At 33.3% G+C, this 20,579-nt stretch overlaps 1 protein-coding gene across 2 annotated transcripts; it reads left to right on the top strand.

Moving 5' to 3' along the window:
* Window positions 438–19,641, top strand: LOC18611989 (uncharacterized protein At5g08430). Of its 2 annotated transcripts, XM_018113893.1 has the most exons (10): window positions 438–530; window positions 1,004–2,012; window positions 3,015–3,127; window positions 3,795–3,854; window positions 5,621–5,671; window positions 6,517–6,587; window positions 7,388–7,629; window positions 8,002–8,154; window positions 8,527–8,679; window positions 15,924–16,361. In XM_018113893.1, exons 2-10 carry the CDS (start codon window positions 1,358–1,360, stop codon window positions 15,989–15,991), a joined length of 1,566 nt encoding a protein of 521 aa, XP_017969382.1. In that variant the 5' UTR covers window positions 438–530; window positions 1,004–1,357; the 3' UTR covers window positions 15,992–16,361. The 2 variants fall into 2 exon arrangements, with proteins under 2 accessions (XP_017969382.1, XP_017969380.1); XM_018113891.1 differs by lacking the exons at window positions 438–530; window positions 15,924–16,361 and adding an exon at window positions 18,931–19,641 and having other exon boundaries at window positions 1,034–2,012.

Genomic DNA, 20,579 nt, shown 5'->3' with positions numbered 1-20,579 from the left:
GACATAATTTTAGGTTTGGGGCTGGATCTAACTCTAGAAAACTATTAATAATAATGATAAATATATTATTAATTAAAATTTAATTATAAATATGTTTAAAAGTATTAAAATATTAAGCAAAAAAAAGTATTAGAATATTAAAATTTTTATAATAAACCCAATTTAAATGGACGGGCTCAAACTTAGACTTGGTCAATGAAATATTAAAATATATCTAACTGCTGAAGAGACTGAAGCGAAGACGACAGCTTCAGTTTTCGGAGGAGAAGGAAGTGTTTCTGGGGGGAATTTGCAAAGGCAAGGATCATTGACATTGCCAAGTACGATGAGACAGAAAACAATATTTAATGAAGGAGAAAATTTGCCACCAAGCCAACAGTCTTCGGAGGAATTCTTGGGTTTCAACGGACAAGTAGAATCAATGACTTTCTGAGCAACAACAACTGAGTTCCCATTCTAGCCTCCAAGTTTACCATTGAACTTGGGTGGAGTCAATTCCTCATAACCGCAGCAGCGACTACAACCACAACGTAATTAATTACATTTTTTCTATTAGTTTTTATTATTTAAAACAAATATTTATAAGATAATTAATTATTTATGTATAATGCTTTTATTATATGCTATGATAATTTTTATTTATATATATGTTTTTAGTTATTTTATTATTTTACGTACAATATTTTTGATATTGAAAATTATATTTTGAATATATGAATATTTTGACTTTTTTATGATACAAGGGTGACAAAGTGATGATGATGAAAAATATTTTAAATAAGATGATTAAATAATAAAAACAATATGTTCAATAACGTATTAAAGAATAAGAAATACTAGATTTTTTATAATAATATTTTACAAAAATTTAGTTTCATAAATAAGTTATTTATCAATTACCAAAAAGAGTTTTTAAATTCTTTGTTTTTTAAAGAGTTATTGATCTCTCTTTATTAAATTGGTTAGATTTTCTTTAATTTATTATTATTATTTATTTTTGAAGGGTAAAATGGGTATTATGATATACGACTTTATTCATGGAAAGAAGAAATGGAGTGTTGAACTTCAAAAAATGGATTATTTTGGAACAAGAAATCCATTTTGGAATTTACTAGGCCGGAGCTGAATTAGGCAAAAAATCTTAATACCGAGCGCAAAGTACCTTTTTTGATCATTTATGCCAATCAGCAAATGTGGTCATCTTCAGCTCCAATTCTAGGGCAATGGTAGATTTTCAAGACAGTCAAGCATAGCCCATGGGAAACGCACGCTCTGCATTCTAAAGCGTCATATTGTGCAGGTTCGACTGAAGAATTTGAAATTGAGGAAGTTGGTGTTCAGAATTTGAGTGTGCGATATGGACGAAAAGGAAGCACCGGTTTTTTGGTTGGAAGAACACAGCGGGAAGCCAGCTACTCCTGCCAGTTTGAAAAGAAAGGTAAGATCGAGGAAACTGGAGTTTGTTGGTTGGGGATCAAAACCACTGATTGAATTTCTTGAATCAATTGGTAAAGACACCACCAAACAAATCTCTCAACATGATGTTACTGACATCATACGCAAATATGTTAATGATAATAACCTTGTTCACCCGGCAAAGAAGAAGAGAATCCTTTGTGACGAGAGGCTTTATTCTATCTTTGGAAGGAAAGCAATTGGTCGAATGAAAGTCTATGACTTGCTTGAGACACACTATGCTGAAAACCAAGACGCATGGAGTGACGGCTTTTCATCTATGTCAGACGAGGACGATGTTGGTGAAGAACAGAAAAGCGTGATTTCTGAGAGAAAAGCTTACCAGAAGAAAAAGGTTATTGAAACCCCGAAAAGCTGCTTTGCTGCGATAGTTCAGGATAATATAAAGCTGGTTTATTTGAAAAAGAGTTTAGTTCAGGACCTTTTGAAAGATCCTGAAAGATTTGAAGCTAAAGTGGTAGGTAGCTTTGTGAGGATCAAATCAGACCCCAATTACTACCTTCAGCAAAACTCTCATCAGCTTGTCCTAGTTAAAGGTGATTTGCTGTCAAGTTATGGAGCTAGTAATTATTTACTTGCAATTACACTTTTTCTTTCAGTAAGACTGGTTTATTCTTGTCCTGTTGTGTGTGTCTGATGCAGTCTAAGAAACAGAAACAGCAGTGGAGTGACAACATATTGCCTGGAAACTGGAAAAGAAAAAAAACACTGGAAGTAGATTAAGGGGATTTCTAGTTTAATGAGCTAGATGTTTCTGTAAATAAATAGCTTCATGCATTATTTAGAATTAATTTTTTCACTTGAGGATAGCAATCTTACAAACCCAGGCCTTGATTACACATAATTTCCATTTAATTTTCAATACACAAGATAATAATATGTAAATTTTAAGATATATATCATGCTTCCTGACTTAAACTTGAAGCAGAGAAAGTTGAGAAATAAAAAACTAGGTATGGTAATAAATCCTAGTAGACTAGTGGCTTATTGTCTTTAGCAAGATTCTTGGATGCTTTTCTGTTAATCTACTAGGGGTGGGAACAACTAGACATGGAGCTCATTCTGTTTATAACTATTAAGCAAGTGAAGGATTTCTATGCAAATCAAATAGTTTTTCAGTATGTTTGTAAACAAAGTCTTTTTCTTTTTAATGATCAATTGGTGACTGGGGGTTGGGGAAGGATATTAGTTATTTTATTACATGTAGAGAAATGTGATCATTGTGTTGTGGAAGATAATATGAGAAATCTAAGCTGAAAATTATTATTTGGTATGTTTTATACCAATAACTACAAACTGTTAATTTTGATGACTTATACCTTTTGTGATAGAACTGCTTACCACCCTTCTTTAAGGCAAACAATTAATGCCACTATTAAACCAGCTTTTTGAAATGTTAATTTCTTTGCTATTGATATATGTAGAATTTATGCTTTGGTTTATTTGTATGATGCGACATTATCTCATGTTAATTATGCAATATGTTCTTATCTGTTTTAAATAGTTAATTTACGGTGTTAGCATTCTTTGTTGTCAAGGGCTGAAGAAGGCCTCTGGGAACAATGATATAAACACAGACATTCTTCTCCAGGTTTCAAATTTTGTGAAAGATGTTAACCTTTCCATGCTTTCAGATGATAATTTCGCTCAGGTAACCAGCACAGTACTGCTAGTTCATTCCAATAGAACTCAGTTTTGACATATTTCAGTGCCAAGCTGAAATTTTCTTTCAGCCTACTATCTTTCTGAATTTAGGTGCAATTCATCTGGACATTTGACAAATTTTGATGAATTGTTGCTAATCCTTTTTTTACTTTAAAACCGAAGCAAGATTTGAAATATTTTTATAGTTGCTTGATGAAGAAAGCACTATCTTGTTGAGATGAAGTGCAAAGCAGTAACAGAAATGGTTAATTTATTTATATTTCACTTCGCCTGTGGGATACTAAATTGGAGACAGATATATGGCAGCTCCTTTAGTGATTGTTAATGCTACTAACATCAGCAACTTGTTATTCCAAACCTTCTAAATTTTTTTCTAAAAAGAATTCTCTTACTGACAATTAGATCTTACCCAGCTCATCATTTGACTTTCCATTTTTATCTGAGGTCTGTTAACAATCACCTGTTTCATATCTAGAGCATATGTGCCTTTCCAAAGAAGGCATAGTTGAAGTAATGGTAGGTTAGGATTGGTATTGCAGCTGCATATGGTGTGACAAAATATCTTAATTTGTTTGTTAGGAGGCTGCTGTTTACACTGGAACAGATATCAGGGTGCATGTGGGTGTCTTAACTTTGTTGTGGGCTTTTTGCAGGAAGAATGTGAGGATTTGTATCAGAGAGTAAAAAATGGATTGCTGAAGAGATTAACCATTGTAAGCTCTTGTACTATTTGCATAATCCAGAATGTTACATTCTAGTAGGAATGATATTGTTCTTTGTCTAATGTAAGAATCTATGTCTTTTAGGGCAATGTTAGGCAGTTCAAACTGTCAATATAGTCCATTTCTTAATTTTCATTTGATAAATGGGTGTAGGTTAACTGGAAATTACATAGGATGAGGTGTTAAGAACTTAAAAACTTAAATTTCTTTTATAAGGTATGGCGCTAGTTCCAGAGTGTTGTTCTGGGATTGTTAGAGATACAGCATTGCTTGAATAGATACTAGAAGTTTGTGCCAAGTTAAGGCTTCTTGAGGTACATGCAAATCATTTACTGTTATTGTGTTTATGAAAAAATATTAAAAAGGTAAAGGGTTTAAGATTTTGTGATTGATTTTCTTTATAGTGCCTGACAAATCACGGTATGTCTCGCTTGCTGTGGAATGTTGTGTAATAAGCTTGGCTTGCATAAAACTGAGAACATTTAATAAATTTTTTGTTAGCATATGTGGAAGATCTTTGTGGTAATTATCAGGTTTAGTTTGGTTACATGGGTTTTTATGTAAATGGTAGAGTAAGCTGAGCTCAGTAGCTGATCTGTAGGCCATGATGCAGCTATTGAACTCTAAGTGTTTGTGGAAGCTGGTGTCCTGCAGCGCAGGAGAGTCTTCCTCTTCCTTTTGGGATCCCAAAATTAGAATTAACATTGGAAATTGATGTTATCAAAGGTTTCAAGCAATTAATTACTCATAAATAAAAGATGAAATAAAAGATTTTGCATGCAGAAAGCCCTTTTATTTGTTGAACTAATTGTATTGTTGGTGTATAGCTAGGAGTCTGGTGTCGAGTTAAGGTTGGAGGAACAGATAAGGGATATAGCAAGTTATATTGATACTGTCCTGTTAGTTTGAGCAGTACCTGGAATAATAATTGAGGGTTTTAGATTGAATTGTGATTGTTGATTGATTTGAGTGTATCTGGGATTAGAAAGAATAGTAACATAGGGTTTTTTGGTGGTAAAATAAACTGGTTACAGATCTGAAAATTTAGTCAAAATCAATTCTGCAATGTGCTCCATCAATAAATTTGTTGCATCCCTGCTATGTTTACTGTTGGTGAATGTTTTAAAACCAGACCCTGCCCGGTTGTGCTGACTGCTTAAACCGTTGACTGGTGTCATTTCTGGCCTCAGTTGGTCATCAGACCATATTCCTAGGACTAAAAGTCTCAGTTAGATGACTCACTTTTCACTTATTAAGCTAGAGGATATGGACTTGTGCCAGTTCTAATCATCAGATGGGCTCATATCCTAGCCTGGTTCCTACTTGGGTCAGTCAACCCAAAAGAGAATTATGGTGTGCCTAATCTTCTGCAGTTTAATAGCAAGCATCAATGGGGATCTGGTGATGTCCCACAAAGTTGAATTCTCATGGTTTCACAACATTTCACTGACCATTAAGCTGGACATATCTATAGGATACTTTATTCAATTCTAAGTTCATATTAACTGATGCTCTATCATGCTTGGTTTTTTACACACCAGGCAAACCTGCAAAGCTACTGATGCAGATTTTTATTTGTTTATGTTTGGTTACTACTTATTGATATTGGTTTCCTATGTATTTTTCTATACCCTCCAGTCCCTTGTTTTACCCATTGATCTTACTCTGTTGTGTTTCTAGTTTTTGACGCCTATTTCTTTTTTCTTTCCAACCTTTTAACTTTTCCAAATATCAAAATTATTTTAAACCATTGATAGGTGGAACTTGAAGCAAAGGCTCGAATTTTGCATGAAGATATAACCAAGCACGTATGTATTTTCATGACAAACTATACATAGCTGTTAGAGAATGGTTGCAACTTTTATTCTCTTGTTATTGCTGTTTTTGTATTGTCAATTGATGGCCAAGTATCTTTTACTGTTGGTTGCCTATTTCAGGTGCTTTTTGATACACTAAAAGATTAAGTGTTGAATTCTTAGTTTTGACAATTTTATGTATTGGATTTATCCTACAAAAATTTTACGTATTAAATGTTGACTAGATCTTTTATTGAATTTTTTGTAAAAGAGATACCCTTGATTTTATTAGGATTTTACATTAAAAATGGTTAAAAAGGAAAGAACAAATAATTAAAAAGGAAAGAATATAGATTAACATAATTATATGATGAAAATTTCCTCAAAACAAGATTTTTGAATGCATTATTGTTGGAATATTGTGCGCACTCACACAATTGATATAGAAAAGAATAGGGGAGACGAAGTCATCAAAAATATGAGAGAACTTGAATTCAGATGACTTTCATTCAAATGACTTGTCTTACATAATTTGCTGAATTACATAGGTATTTATACTAATCCAAAGGATGAATCTAGACATAATTAAACAGTCATTTGAAGAAGATTTTTTAATGCATTATTGTTGGAATGAAAAATATCTAATTTTTTTTTTTGTTCTTGTAAATCTGCTGCCTGCATAGTTGTTGTAGTGATACTCTTCACCATAAATTTCTACGTACTTGTGAATTGTTGGCCTAAATTATATATGCTGACAGTACAGTCTCCTTCTTGGGAATGTTTGTGATGACTTTGTTGGTATAGTAATTGATATTTTTAAATTCTTTCCTGGGATTCTGTACTCTTTTTTTTCCCAGTGGCTTTCAGCAGAGATTACCTTGTTACAAAAGCTCATTGATCGTGCCAATGAAAAGGGATGGCGCAGAGAATATCCTTTTTGAGTATCTGTTGATTACATGCCTAGACATAAGTGTTTTGACTAATTATGGAGCTCACCAGTTGCATTTTAGGTATTGTGACTGGAAAAGAAAATCCACCATGGATGTGTTAATAATTTTGTAACTCCTGAACCAAGTTTTTTAAACATGTATTCTTGAATTGGCAGACACACCTAACAAATAATTGATAAAATCAAAAATTCTGTTAACTTTGTTTAAAATAGCCAAGTGCTGAGGTTTTTTAGTTCTTTACTTCTTAATATTACAGGTAGCTCTACTATGTTTATGATGGGAGTTTTTAGGGGACATTACAAAAATATAGAGCTCACATATCTCCCCAACTTTTTCGTCTGTAAATTACTTTTCAAAAAAAAAAAAACTTTTTTCCTCTGTAAACCAATGATCTTGTATTTTAATGTGAGGGAGTCCACGTGGAGTTTGCCTTTATGCCTCTATGGGTTTTTTTAGTAAAAGTGTAAAACAGTTCAGAGTGGTCTTCTTGATTTTCTGTGAGCCTAGTCTTCTACTGTAAACTTGTGCTTTTGTATGCCTATTGTATGCATCTATCTTCTCCATTTCTCAAGGTATGAAGAGGAATAGACACGTTTTATTTTTGTGAGTTCATGCACTTTTGTGTCAGAGCTGTCTAATAATTTACCATTCCAAAATTGACAATTTACATTTACTTTCTCAAGAAACTGTGGGCTGGAGCCTGTCAAACTTTGTGGGCATCTGTCATGAAGCATTTCCATTAAGCATAATTGACTACTTAACTTGCTTCAGCTTTTACATTGTTTGAGTACATGGAGAGAAGAGAGCTGCTTATGACTCCAGAGGAACAGTCACAACTATTGCTTGAGGTTCCAAATGTTATTGCAGAAGAAATAGATATTGAAACTGCACCACAAGATTTTCCAGGTGATGAACAGGAAAATGATAACTCACTGGTGTCAACTCTCAAGGGAACTTCAGATATTCCTAGTGATACAGCTTTAGGTGGAAAATTGTCAACCTTGATGCCTTCGACTATAGGTACATCAACTTTTGTTCATTTCTTTCCTTAAAATTGCCCTTGAAATTCTTTTAATCTGATATGCTTGATGGCTTTGTTTTACTCTTTAGGTTACATTTGATTTGACCCCATGCAATGTACAGGATAGATAATTAAAGTTAATAAATTTGTTAAAATAAAATAGATATATATTTTTTATTTTTCTTTTATCCTTGTTTATATATTACTCATTTTCCCATCAAGTTACATTGTCTTTATGGAAATGTCTTAATCATAGAAATTGTCATTGAAACCTATGTCCATTTTTTTATTTGAATAACCAAAAAAAGTTTGCAAACTTTCATTCATTCTTATTGATATAAAAGTTAATCCGTTACCAAATGTTATTGCAGAAGAAATAGTACTTGAAACTGCACCACAAGATTTTCCGGATGATAAACAGGAAAATGATAGCTCACTGGTATCAACTCTCAAGGGAACTTCAGATATTCCTCGTGATACAGCTTTAGATGGAAAATTGTCAAGCTTGATGCCTTCGACCATAGGTACATCAACTTTTGTTCATTTCTTTCCATAAAATTGCCTTGAAATTCTTTTAATCTGATATACTTGATGCCTTTTGTTTTACTCTTTAGGTTATATTTGATTTGACCCCATGCAATGTACAGGATAGATAATTAAAGTTAATAAATTTGTTAAAATAAAATAGATATATATATTTTTATTTTTCTTTTATCCTTGTTTATATATCACTCATTTTCCGACCAAGTCATGTTCTGTTTAAGAAATGCCTTAATCATAGAAATTGTCATTGAAACCTCTGTCCATTTTTTTATTTGAATAACCAGAAAAAGTTTGCAAACTTTCATTCATTCTTATTGATATAAAAGTTAATCCGTTACCAAATGTTATTGCAGAAGAAATAGAACTTGAAACTGCACCACAAGATATTCCGGATGATAAACAGGAAAGTGATAGCTCACTGGTATCAACTCTCAAGGGAACTTCAGATATTCCTAGTGATAGAGCTTTGGATGGAAAATTGTCAACCTTGATGCCTTCAACCATAGGTACGTCAACTTTTGTTCATTTCTTTCCATAAAATTGCCCTGGAAATTCTTTAAATCTGATATGCTTGATGCCTTTGATTTACTCTTTAGGTATTGATAATTAAAGTTAATATATTTGTTAAAATATAATAGATATATATTTTTTATTTTTCTTTTATCCTTGTTTGTATATCACTCATTTTCCCATCAAGTTATGTTCTGTTTATCAAATGTCTTAATCATAGAAATTGTCATTGAAACCTATGTCCATTTTTTTATTTGAAGAACCAAAAAAAGTTTGCAAACTTTCATTCATTCTTATTGATATAAAAGTTAATCCGTTACCAATATATAAAACAATTCTTTGTCATTGGCTCAAAAAATTCATAATACTTAATCAATACTGACTTTATATTTCAACTTTAGATTCTTTGTATTAAAAGAAATGATACATCAAGCTATAATGTAACATTCAAGTTTAGCAACAAAAAAAAAAAAAACAACTACCAAATTATTTTTCTAAAAAAAAAAAGAAATAATTCTAGTTCCTTTATAGATATACATTTTGCAAGTAGAAATATAGCAGCCTTAGTGGTATAATATAAGATTTAGGAAAAAAAGGGTTTATAATGCATTGTGCACGAAATAATTCTTACATTTGATGTACCAAAACATGATTCTATGTTCAATTCTTTTTCTATTCATAATTTTATGCAAAAACAAGATAAAATTGTTTTGAATAATGTTAATCAAATTGAAGTGAAATATTATTTATGAAAAAATAAGAAGAAATAAAATGATACACAGAGACCAAGGAGACAATTTCCAACATCTTTAATGGTTACATGCATTATCTAGAAAAGGTGGAAAAAAATAGACCTAAGAAAGCTTAGACATTATATTTGTTAAGTAGGGGTAACAACTGTTAGGCTAAAGGTTAGTTACATATTTAATTTGTCTAGCGTAAAATACTATCTACTTATATGTTTGGTATAAATGTGAATTTAGAATTGATTCCGCTAATTATATCAATTATATAGTATACATTTAAAACAATTATGTTCTTAGATTTAAAATATAAAGGATTCGTATGCATTTCGACAAGTATAAGGGTTACTACATGTCTCATTATGCTATATATAAAGAAATTAATTAATTAAATAATAACTAGACGGACATGTTACAACCTTCGAACCCCGCTTGTGGAGTTTAAAAACTTCATCATTGTTGTATAAAATATTAATCCAAAAATAAAGGAAAGTTGAAATTAGATATAAATGTGCACCTTTAAAACGTTGACAAAAGATTCTTTTGTGAGAGAGCTATTTATGCAATAACATTACATTTAAGGTTTTTCTTTTTTTTTTGGGCGTCCATCATCTAACAAAAAAAAAAAGCTATTAACCTTTTTTTTTAGAAAAGATAGCAATGAAGTGTCTTGCACATATATTATACAATAAATTTGACTTTTAATTAATTAGTTTAATGAGAATAGTAAAAAATCCCCTATAATTAGGTATAGAAGGGAATTGATCGTAACCAATTTATAGATGTGTTTTTGTTCTTTCTAAAAAGAAAAGATAAATCATTTGTTCCATAGCGACAAAATCTTAACTCATAATAAATAGGTAAAAATTGCTTTAAGTATTTCAATTTGGCAAATCTAACTTTTTCGTAATAAAAGTTTAACAAATGTTAAAATAAAATTGCTTGTGACTTTAAAACAAGTATGCATACTTAAAAGGGTAAGTGTGAGAAAAAGAGCAATAAGAAAATCACATAAAGATGGTAGCGCTATTGTTACGGGCTCAAGATTCCAATCCAAAAGACATGCCTGATAGGCGTAAGAAAGCCTATATTTATATACTCAAGACTTACCTTATCTTTTATTGATGTGAGATCTGTGACATTCTACCCCATCTAATGGTGCAACGTTCTCGTTGCACTGGTTTTTTGCCCTATAGAGGAGAGGGACCTTTACACTGGTCTTGTCATAGGCCCTTTTTCCAACCCTAAAGACGTGCATGATAGGTAGAGGAAAGCCTATATTTATATATCAAGACCCATCTCGTTTCTTACTGATGTGGGATCCATGACACTAGGAAGTGGTTGTATTGCTCTAAAGAAGGTTTCAAAGAGTAAAGATTTAAGAAGAATGAAGTTAACAAGAAGAGGCATTGGGGTGAGACACGTTGTGCTTGTAATGCTAGACTTTTAGTAAACAAAAGTAATAATTGATCATGGGTTGTTTGGGTTTGTTGAGGAACACAATTATCACACTCCAAGAAAATGCCATCTTTTACCACAAAACAGAAAAATTGGTGAAATTCAGGAGGATATGATTGATAAAATGAGAAAGGCAGGTATTTAAACCATCTTATGATGAGTTATCTATCGGATAATCTCATTGGAGTCAAAATGTTGGAGTTATTTAATGAGATGCAAGAAATTATGCACGCACTAGAAGAAAATAGAATTTTTTGTGGGAGATCTGCAAAGATTGTTGAATTACTTGAATGAAATGCAAAATAAAGTCCTTTAAACTTTTGTAGTCAAATTCTCCCAATTGCAGTATTTAAAGCAATTCCTATCTATTCATTCTGAGTTAGGATTTTGTGACTGTAGTTTAGCCATGTAGAATTCCTCGTAACTCCAACAGAACCAAGTCTGTGCGATCATAACTTGTATATATAAATGTTTTACACATTCAGACCTACTTAAATTAAGCTTTTATATTCCAAAAGAATAAGCTTTATAAGTCAAAATTATAGGATAATTGTTCAACAAGTAAATGACTCATGGTGTAAAACTTTTTATCAATTGTTAGATGAAATGCATGCAAAAATTAAGCATGTGGAATCTACAAATTATACTGGAAATTAACCTTTGAGCCATCTATACATAATTTTGATTAAGAGACAGATTAGTTAAACACTTAAATATAGATATTTAGTGTGTTTTACTATTTTGACGTGTTATTTAGGAAGGGAAAACTCAGCATATTTCATTTATAATACATTATCTATATGTACAGCCTAAACATCTCTAAAATAGGAAAAGAATAAGGAAAATAAAATCTCTGTAATTATGATGATTCCCAATTTCTATAATTATGGTGATTTCTAATTCTTATAATCACGTTTATTAATAAAAGAATATTTACACACTTCCTATTCTATAACACTCCCCCTCAAGCTGGAGCATAGATGTTAATCATGCCTAGCTTGCTACGAATATAATTAACTCGAGGTCCATTCAACGCTTTTGTGAAGATATCTCCTAGTTGGTCTTTAGTTTTAACATATCCTGTAGCGATGAACTTCTGCTGAATCTTTTCACGAATAAAATGATAATCAATTTCAATATGCTTAGTTCGTTCATGAAACACGGGATTGGAGGCAATATGGAGAGCAGCTTGATTATCACACCATAGCTTTGTCGGCAAAGAAGACTTAGGACCAACCTCACTTAATAGTTGATACATCCATACTACCTCACACAGTTTGTGCCATAGCTCTGTATTCTGATTCTGCACTAGACCGAGATACTACATTTTGCTTCTTACTTTTCCATGAGACCAGATTTCCTCCAATAAAAACATAGTATCCCGTAGTGGATCTCCTATCACTCTTGGAACCTGCCCAATTTGCATCTGAAAAACATTCAATATTAGTGTGTCCATGATTTCCATAAAATAGACCACATCCTGGAGCCCCCTTCAAATAACATAGGATTTGTTCCAAAGCTGCCCAATGGTTAATTGTTGGAGCAGACATAAACTGACTAACAACACTAACAGAGTATGCAATATCAGGACGAGTAACTGTAAGATAATCCAATTTTCCAACCAGCCTTCTATACTTTTCAGGGTCTTCAAACAATTCACCATCTTTTTTTGTAAGTTGCAAATTAGGAGTCATTGGTGCATTACATGGCTTAGCACCCACTTTTCCTGTCTCAGTCAACAAGTCAAGAACTTATTTTCTTTGAGACAAGAATATACCTTTCTTACTCCTTGTCACCTCAACACTCAAAAAATACTTCAACAACCCCAAATCTTTTGTTTGAAACTGGGTATGAAGAAAGGATTTGAGAAATGAGATACTTGCAGTGTCACTCCCAGTAATGACAATATCATCAACATACACTACTAGTAAGATTATGCCTGCCTTGGACTGTTTATAAAACACTGAGTGATCACACTTACTCTTCTTCATCCCAAACTCTTGAATTGTCTCACTGAATTTGCCAAACCAAGCATGAGGGCTTTGTTTCAGGCCATACAAGGATTTTCGAAGATGATAGACTTTCCCATACTCCCCCTGAGCAACAAACTCAGGTGGTTGCTCCATATACACTTCCTCTTGGAGGTCACCATGTAATAAAGCATTCTTGATATCTAATTGATGTAAAGGCCAATCATAGGTAGCTGCCATAGAGATGAATAAACGAACAGAGGTAAGTTTAGCTATTGGAGAATAAGTATCAGAATAATCAACACCATAAGTTTGGGCATACCTTTTAGCAACAAGATGGGCTTTAAGGCGAGCCACTCATCTATCAGGATTTACCTTTACACCCATTTACACCCAATAGCTTTCTTCCTAGCAGGCAAATCTACCAAATCTCAAGTACCATTACCATCTAAAGCCACCATCTCCTTTGCCATAGCAGCACGCCAGCCAGGATGGGACAAGGCTTCATGAACAGTTTTAGGAATTGAAATAGAATCCAAGGATGCAACAAACGAACTGGAAGAAGAAGACAAGTGATCATAAGAAACAAAGGATGAAATAGGATAAGCACATTGACGTTTACCTTTGCGAAGAGCAATAGGGAGATGAAGACTAGGATGATGATTAGTGGAGACAGGATCTGACAGCGAAGGGACTGGTAAAGGGCATGTGGTTTGAGCCTCTGGTCGTCTGGAATAGACATGGACAATAGGTGGCCAAGCAGGTGCAGGATCAGGTGCAAGAATATTTGTGTTACTGACAGAATGGGTTACAGTATAAACTAGTAGATCATCTTCCTCCCTCTAACTATCACAACTAGAAGATGAGGAAAAGAAAGGAGTATTTTCAAGGAAAATGACATTTGCAGAGACAAGATATCGGTTAAGAGTAGGATAATAACATCTGTAACCTTTCTGAAGACGAGAATACCCAAGGAAAACACACTTGAGAGATTTTGGATCTAATTTGGTGACCTGGGGACGAACATCACGAACAAAACATGTACTACCAAATATCTTAGGTTCAATAGGAAACAAAGACTTGGAAGGAAAAAGGATAGTATAGGGAATATCACTATGAAAGACAGAAGAAGGCATCCGATTAATCAGAAAACAAGCTATGGAGACAACATCAACCCAAAACTGTTTAGGAACTTTCGTATGAAAAAGAAGTGCTCGGGCTACCTCAAGGAGATGTCTATTTTTTCTCTTGGCAACTCCATTTTGAGAGGGTGTATCAATACAAGAAGATTGATGGAGAATGCCATTCTGAATCATATAGGACTGAAATTTATCGAAAAAATATTCTTTGGCATTATCACTTCGCAATATGCGCACAGAAACATTAAATTCTGTTTTTATTTCATAACAAAAGGCACAAAAAATAGAGAATAACTCAGAACGATTATTCATAAAGTATAGCCAAGTGACACGAGAATAGTCATCAACAAAAGTAACAAAGTATTTAAAACCGGATTTAGACACAATAGGACAAGGACCCCAAACATCAGAATGGACTAACTCAAAAGTGGACATAGCCCGTTTGTTGACTCTAGACATTAAAGGGAGACGATGATGTTTGGCAAACTGACATGACTCACAATTCAACGAAGATACATTTTGAAATTGAGAATATAATTTTTTTAAGGAAGACAAAGAAGGATGTCCCAACTGACAATGCACCTCAAAGGGGGTCAATACACTTGAACAAGCAATGGATCTAGGCACCTGTGTGTCAAGATAGTAGAGACGTCTAGACTCACGACCTTTACCAATAATCCGCTTCGTCGTAAGATCCTGAAATAGACAAAAATGGGGAAAGAATGAGATACAACAATTCAAGGCACGAGTGAGTTTACTAGCAGAGATTAGATTAAAAGAAAACTTAGGTAGATTTAAAGACATTGGACAATGAAATTGATGGAGTTGGATTAATAGTTCCAGAACCAAGAACACAAGAGGTTGATCCATCGGCTAAAGTAGCATTAGAGAAGGTTGTAAGTGATTGGAAAGTGGAAAATAGATTCGAATTACCTATCATATGATCTAAGGCACCAGAATCAATGACCCATTTGGATGATGAGGAAATAAGACATGTAGTGGAGTTACCTGACTTTGCGATATCTGTGATAAGAGAAGTAGTGGATTTTAATGATTCCTGGTACTAAGAGAATTGAGCAAATTCATCTGCAGAAACTAGAATAGTCTTATAAGAAGATGAAGTACCAGAAGCTGCAACATTTGCTTATTGACCTCGCTGAGACTTATTTAGGAGTTTTCTACAAAAATGCTTTGTATGGCCTGGCTCATGACAATAATAGCACACAATTCCTCCTGACTCTTGACTACGACTATCAACATCTCGGTTACGATTGCCCGTTCCTCCTCCTCTGTTACCATTTCTATTATTCTGACAACTTACAAGAGCATTGTTATTAGTTTGAGCCAATGTGAAGCTAGAGCTTTTTGTACGAAGTACTCTCGTAAAGGTGTCATGCAGAGAGGAGATCTTGGAACCAGAAAGAATATGAGATTTGACAGTCTCAAGCTCTGAAGAGAGACCCGCAAGAAAACTCATAACCGCCATTTGCTCCCCGTTGAGCCTGCTGAACCTTCAGATCAGGACTAAAAGGCAACAAAACATTAAGCTCCTCATAAATTCTTTTAAAATCCTTAAAATAAGCTGTGAGAGATCTATCTTATTTCTTTGCAGGATAAAAAGCTTTACATACCTTATAAATATGAGAGATATTCCCTTTATCATAATATAAAAAATCTAAATAATCGATCAACTCTTTAACAAACTCACAATGATTAATCAGGTTAATAATATCACTATTAATGGAATTTCGAATTTGCAGGAACAGTCGTGCGTCTTCCTTCATCCAGGTTTACCTTGTATTATCAGTCGGAGGATCATTAGTAATATGATTATCCTTATCAATGTTTCTTAAATAGACCTGAACTGTCTTGCTCTAATCCAAATAATTGGAACCATTAAGTTTATGCTCTATGATCTTTGTCATCACAGGAATCACATTAGACACTGCCATTGATTTTTTCTCGTGCACAGACTCTGTCATCTTGAAAACCCAGTAACAAAACCCAACAAGAATACCAAACTATCTTGTTGAAACTTTTCGGTGTGAAGACCAGAAGAGAAGACCGGAGTGAATCTCCGATAGATGGCCGGCGTGTGAAACAAAATCAGAAATTAAGAACTCTGTTTCAAAGGAAACAGATTTGCCAAAACAGCTCTGATACCATGTTATTTAGGAACAGAAAACTCAGCATATTTCATTCATAATACATCATCTATATATACAGCCTAAACATCTCTAAAATAGGAAAAGAATAAAAAAAATAAAATCTTTATAATTATGATGATTCCCAATCCCTATAATTATGGTGATTTCTAATTCCTATAATCACGTTTATTAATAAAAGAATATTTACACATTTCCTATTCTATAGCATAACGTAAAAGGAAAAGAAATATTTGCAATTTATTAGTTTCAATACGAGTTTTGGATTTTAAATTTGAAATGTGATTAATGACATGAAACATGTAACATTTTGAAACTATCCACATGTCAAAAAATCAGGCCATTCATATAGGACTATTTTCTTTTTTGTCAGACACTTCGTGTTATGTGTGTGTATATAAAGAGAGAAAGAAGTCTATTTGATCTGCTAAGATTGAATCTGAGTAGAAAATGGCACTGTGTTGTCACCTATGGAGTACATTTACTTGATCCACCCATAGTTGTGTTTTGGTATTGATTGTTGGGTGTATATAATTTATCGACCTGATATTTGTAGCCTTAGCGAGAATTGTATACATATGAAGGTATGTCGTGTGTGTATGCATGTTTGTACATATGTACACACTCACTTTTTCTGGCATTTCAGACGAGTACTCTGGTTTTCTATGGAGTGTGCGCAGGATAGGATGACATGATTGTGAAATCAATTATCATGCTAAAAATCATAGATTTTATGCAATAGAAATCATATTGATTCTCAATTAAAAAAAAAAAAGTAAACTTCTTCCAGTGTCACAATCTCAAATTTCCATATGTCATCGCAAAACACCACCTTCACTTCCTCTTGTCCTTGGAATTTTGAGAAACCATTGACGTCTTGGGGATGCTTGCTACCTCAGCTGGCAATGTTTGGTGGTTGGCATTTTTTTAATGCTTAAATAAGAAGATATTTGTTGTCCTCATTTTACTTGTTGGTCGAGAGCGTTGTTGGACTTGTATTTCCTTTTGCAGTGTCAGTAATGTTTTGGCTCACCTAACTTTTGAAGTAGACTCAAATATAACCATACTCTCCCCTTCTGCTGTCACTTGAAATCATAGTTTGTCTTATATGCAGGCACTTGAAATCACAGTTTGCCTTATATGATTTGGTCGCTGAAAATGATGTGTGGTGTTTCTATTTAACTGATTGCTTTTCTGGGAAAATTGAATTATTGCTTTAGGCTTTGCTTGGTAGGAAGCATAGAAAGGGGTAAGGATGGAATAACCTTTAATGTAATAGTTAGGTTTCATAACCACTTTCCTACTTTGTAACTTAACTATTGGATTGAAAGTTTTTTCATCCTTACTCTCTTTCTAGCCTTCCAACCAAGCAAAGCCCGAGTCTTTTTGTTCTGGGTGCCAAAAGTTACTTCATGGTGAAGAGTACATGTAGTTAACTTGACAGTATTACAAGATCGTCAATTATAGGCTGGCATCCTCATGCAAATGATAAACCTTCAATCATTCTTGCTAAGTGGCTGGAAATTGATTTAGCTTCATGACTGTCACCCCAATATACTAAATATGCACCCGTGCCTAACTATCACCGGTGGAAGTAGTCCATAGGTAGAACCAAACATTTCAATTCCATTTGGAAATATGGTAAGAAATCAAAATGTTTAGTTTTTTTTTTTCTTTTTTCATTTTTCAAATAGAGATTTCACCTTTAGTTTTGTCTTGTACATGTCATAACACATTGCTCGTGTTATTTATTTATTACAAGAGGTGATTACTATGACTTGAACCTCATAACTAAATATCCCCTAACATTTCCTGGCAAAATTACATGAGTTAAACCCATATGGTTCACAACATGGTCTTCTCTAGCACAAAAGTGATGTGCATTTTGTTTATTGTCCTTGACCTGCCAAGGGATACCAGGCAGAACTTATGCTATTAATATTCCTCTGTAGAAGTTGTCATTATATAATAGGAAGAGTATGTAAACATTTTGAGCACCAAAAGAGAGGCACATGAGTGGTTATCAAAAATTTAATCCTATTAGGTTTCTTAGGCAATCTTTGTTCTATTAATTAGCAAAATCAAACGTTAAAGGCAAATTTTCCTTTGATTTTAGGATTTCTCATACTTTGCATGGTAATTCCATTAACTTTTGCAGAGATCAATTTCTAAGCCATATTTCAAAATGTCACTTTACCAGCCGCTTACTTTGTTTTGTTTTATTTGTGTAGCAGTCCAATCTTCCATGGCAGTTTCAAAAGATAACACTGGTCTGTGTAAATTTATATCTTTGTTAACCATGACCTTAGATAGAGTAGGGGGGAAAAGGAATGGAAGAGCAACATTTTGTAAATTGGTTTTTTTACCTTTTTTCTTCGCTTTGTTCTTTTCTTTACTAAAATGAAGGGTTAGGAAAATGTCTTCAGTGTGATTCAATGCTACTGATATCCTAGTCAGCTAGTCCTTTTAATCCATCTAGAATTCTCAGTAATTAATGGAGGAAAAAAAATTTTTGGCCATGCCACAGCCCCCTCATCCTCACTCTTGTCTCCACCCTGTCACTTAGGTTGGGGCTCATGATTCTATAGTTGCAAACACACAAGTGGTGTGTGCAGAGCTGAAGAGGCAAAAACAACTCTAAATTTGGATTCTTTTTGACTTGTTGTATGGAATTGCATTTTAAAACAAAAGAAAAACCCCGGCATGTTGGAGTGCAATCTTTAACTTGTTTCTCAATCATCCTTTGAAGTAATTTATTTCCATTTGTTGCAGATAATCAGCATGATGTTCATGAACAGCCAAAGCGACCAAGAGACAGTAATTATGCAAGAGCACAGCTTGTGGATATACCAGCGAAGGATGGTTACATCGAGAAACAAAGCTTTGTAAACATATCAAATACTCAAGTGATTGATTTGAGTGATGATGATGAGGAGGATTCAAATGAAGTTCAGGCACTTGATGGTGTCAATAGCCTGATGTGGCATTATTCAGACCCTCGGGGATATGAACAGGGCCCTTTCTCCCTCAAATCACTAAAAGGTTGGAAGGATGCTCACTACTTCCCACCAGATTTTAAGGTTTGGAAGACAGGTCAGAGCAAACGTAAAGCTGTACTGCTGACTGACATACTTCATCGGATGTTTCCCATTTAATTGTTGAATATTGTACATAGCGGTCAATTTTTTGAACTACATGGACAAGAATCAGGTTTTTTGAAACTGCAAGTAGGCCCTTTAGGTTGTGAGGATTAAAATTTTGTCATATCAAATAAACAACAATCCTCTCAAATTCCAAGTTCTGTTACGGCATGTTTGGTCAGAGAAATTTCTGTTCCATTTTGGATTTCTCCATTAGGTTTCTTTATTAAAGCCCAGATAGATAGATAGATAAGCATTAAAGGCAGGGAATGTCAAATGTTCATCATCTGGGCCAAGCCCCAGATAGCCACTTCCTCAAGAAATAGCATTAGCATTTTGTAGATGATTTTTTTTTTTTGGAATTGAGGAAGGAAAGATTCGAATTTTACATTTTAAAGAGGGAGATTATGTATAAATTAATGAGTCATATATTCAGATGTTGTAGGTAATATGAATTGGTGTCATCCTTGGTTAGGCATTTTATAAATAATTTTTTAATATGAAAGTAGTGCAAAACTAATATTAAAAATTGAACATAAATCATTGTTAAGGTATAAACATTCCATCAATAGAAACCAAAAAAAAAAAGGAACAATTAAGAAATCAAGAAAAAGAAAGGGTATAAGAAGGAAAAAAAAAAGGAAAATGATTGAAAGCAAATAATAGGAAAGATAGAAATAAAAAGAAAAACAAATTGAAGTATCAAGTATGAATAGCTTGAAAATTGGTCTAAAAATATTGTTAATGCAAAAAATAAGATCATGGAGCATTGAAAAAAGAAGGAAAAGGAGATCGGCGATAATTACAATATAAATGATTAAATGAAAAAGTATAACCATTCAAAACTAAATTCTAGTTAATAAATAGCATATTAGACATATTAGTTACTATATAATTTTATACTCTGTATTTATATTCAGAACAATATGTTAATTTTTAAATATAAAGTATATCAATCAATTCTATAATTATTGTAAATATGTAATTAATTTAGCTATAGAGTCAAATTTTAAACCTATTTTTTATTTTGTTATACTACTAATATGTTTGCTTATTAAGCATGCATTTCATTTGGATTATTAATACCAGATACAAGGGATCAAGCTGGAAACACAATAAACCATTGACCGATTAATTCATAACATTAAGCGTAGGTCAAGGTATTCTAGCCGACTTCTAATTAGGGGTGTGCAAATGGGTAGTTCGGTTAGTTGGATTTTAGATATCAAATAACCAAACTAACCAAACTCCTTTTTAAAAATAATCGAAACCGAACTGAAC

The sequence above is a fragment of the Theobroma cacao genome, chromosome 1, assembly GCF_000208745.1.
Source record: "Theobroma cacao cultivar B97-61/B2 chromosome 1, Criollo_cocoa_genome_V2, whole genome shotgun sequence".
NCBI lineage: Eukaryota > Viridiplantae > Streptophyta > Magnoliopsida > Malvales > Malvaceae > Theobroma > Theobroma cacao.
The sequence above is the reverse complement of the archived record's forward strand: the minus strand, read 5'-3'. Positions and strand labels throughout refer to the sequence as shown.

Excerpts from the sequence above, each read along its gene's own strand:
- LOC18611989 (XM_018113891.1), top strand. The coding sequence starts at position 1,358 with ATGGACGAAAAGGAAGCACCGGTTTTTTGGTTGGAAGAACACAGCGGG. Across the intron at positions 5,672-6,516 it reads ATGAAGATATAACCAAGCAC|TGGCTTTCAGCAGAGATTAC; the intron begins GTATGTATTTTC and ends TTTTTTTCCCAG. Across the intron at positions 6,588-7,387 it reads GAAAAGGGATGGCGCAGAGA|ATTGTTTGAGTACATGGAGA; the intron begins ATATCCTTTTTG and ends TTCAGCTTTTAC.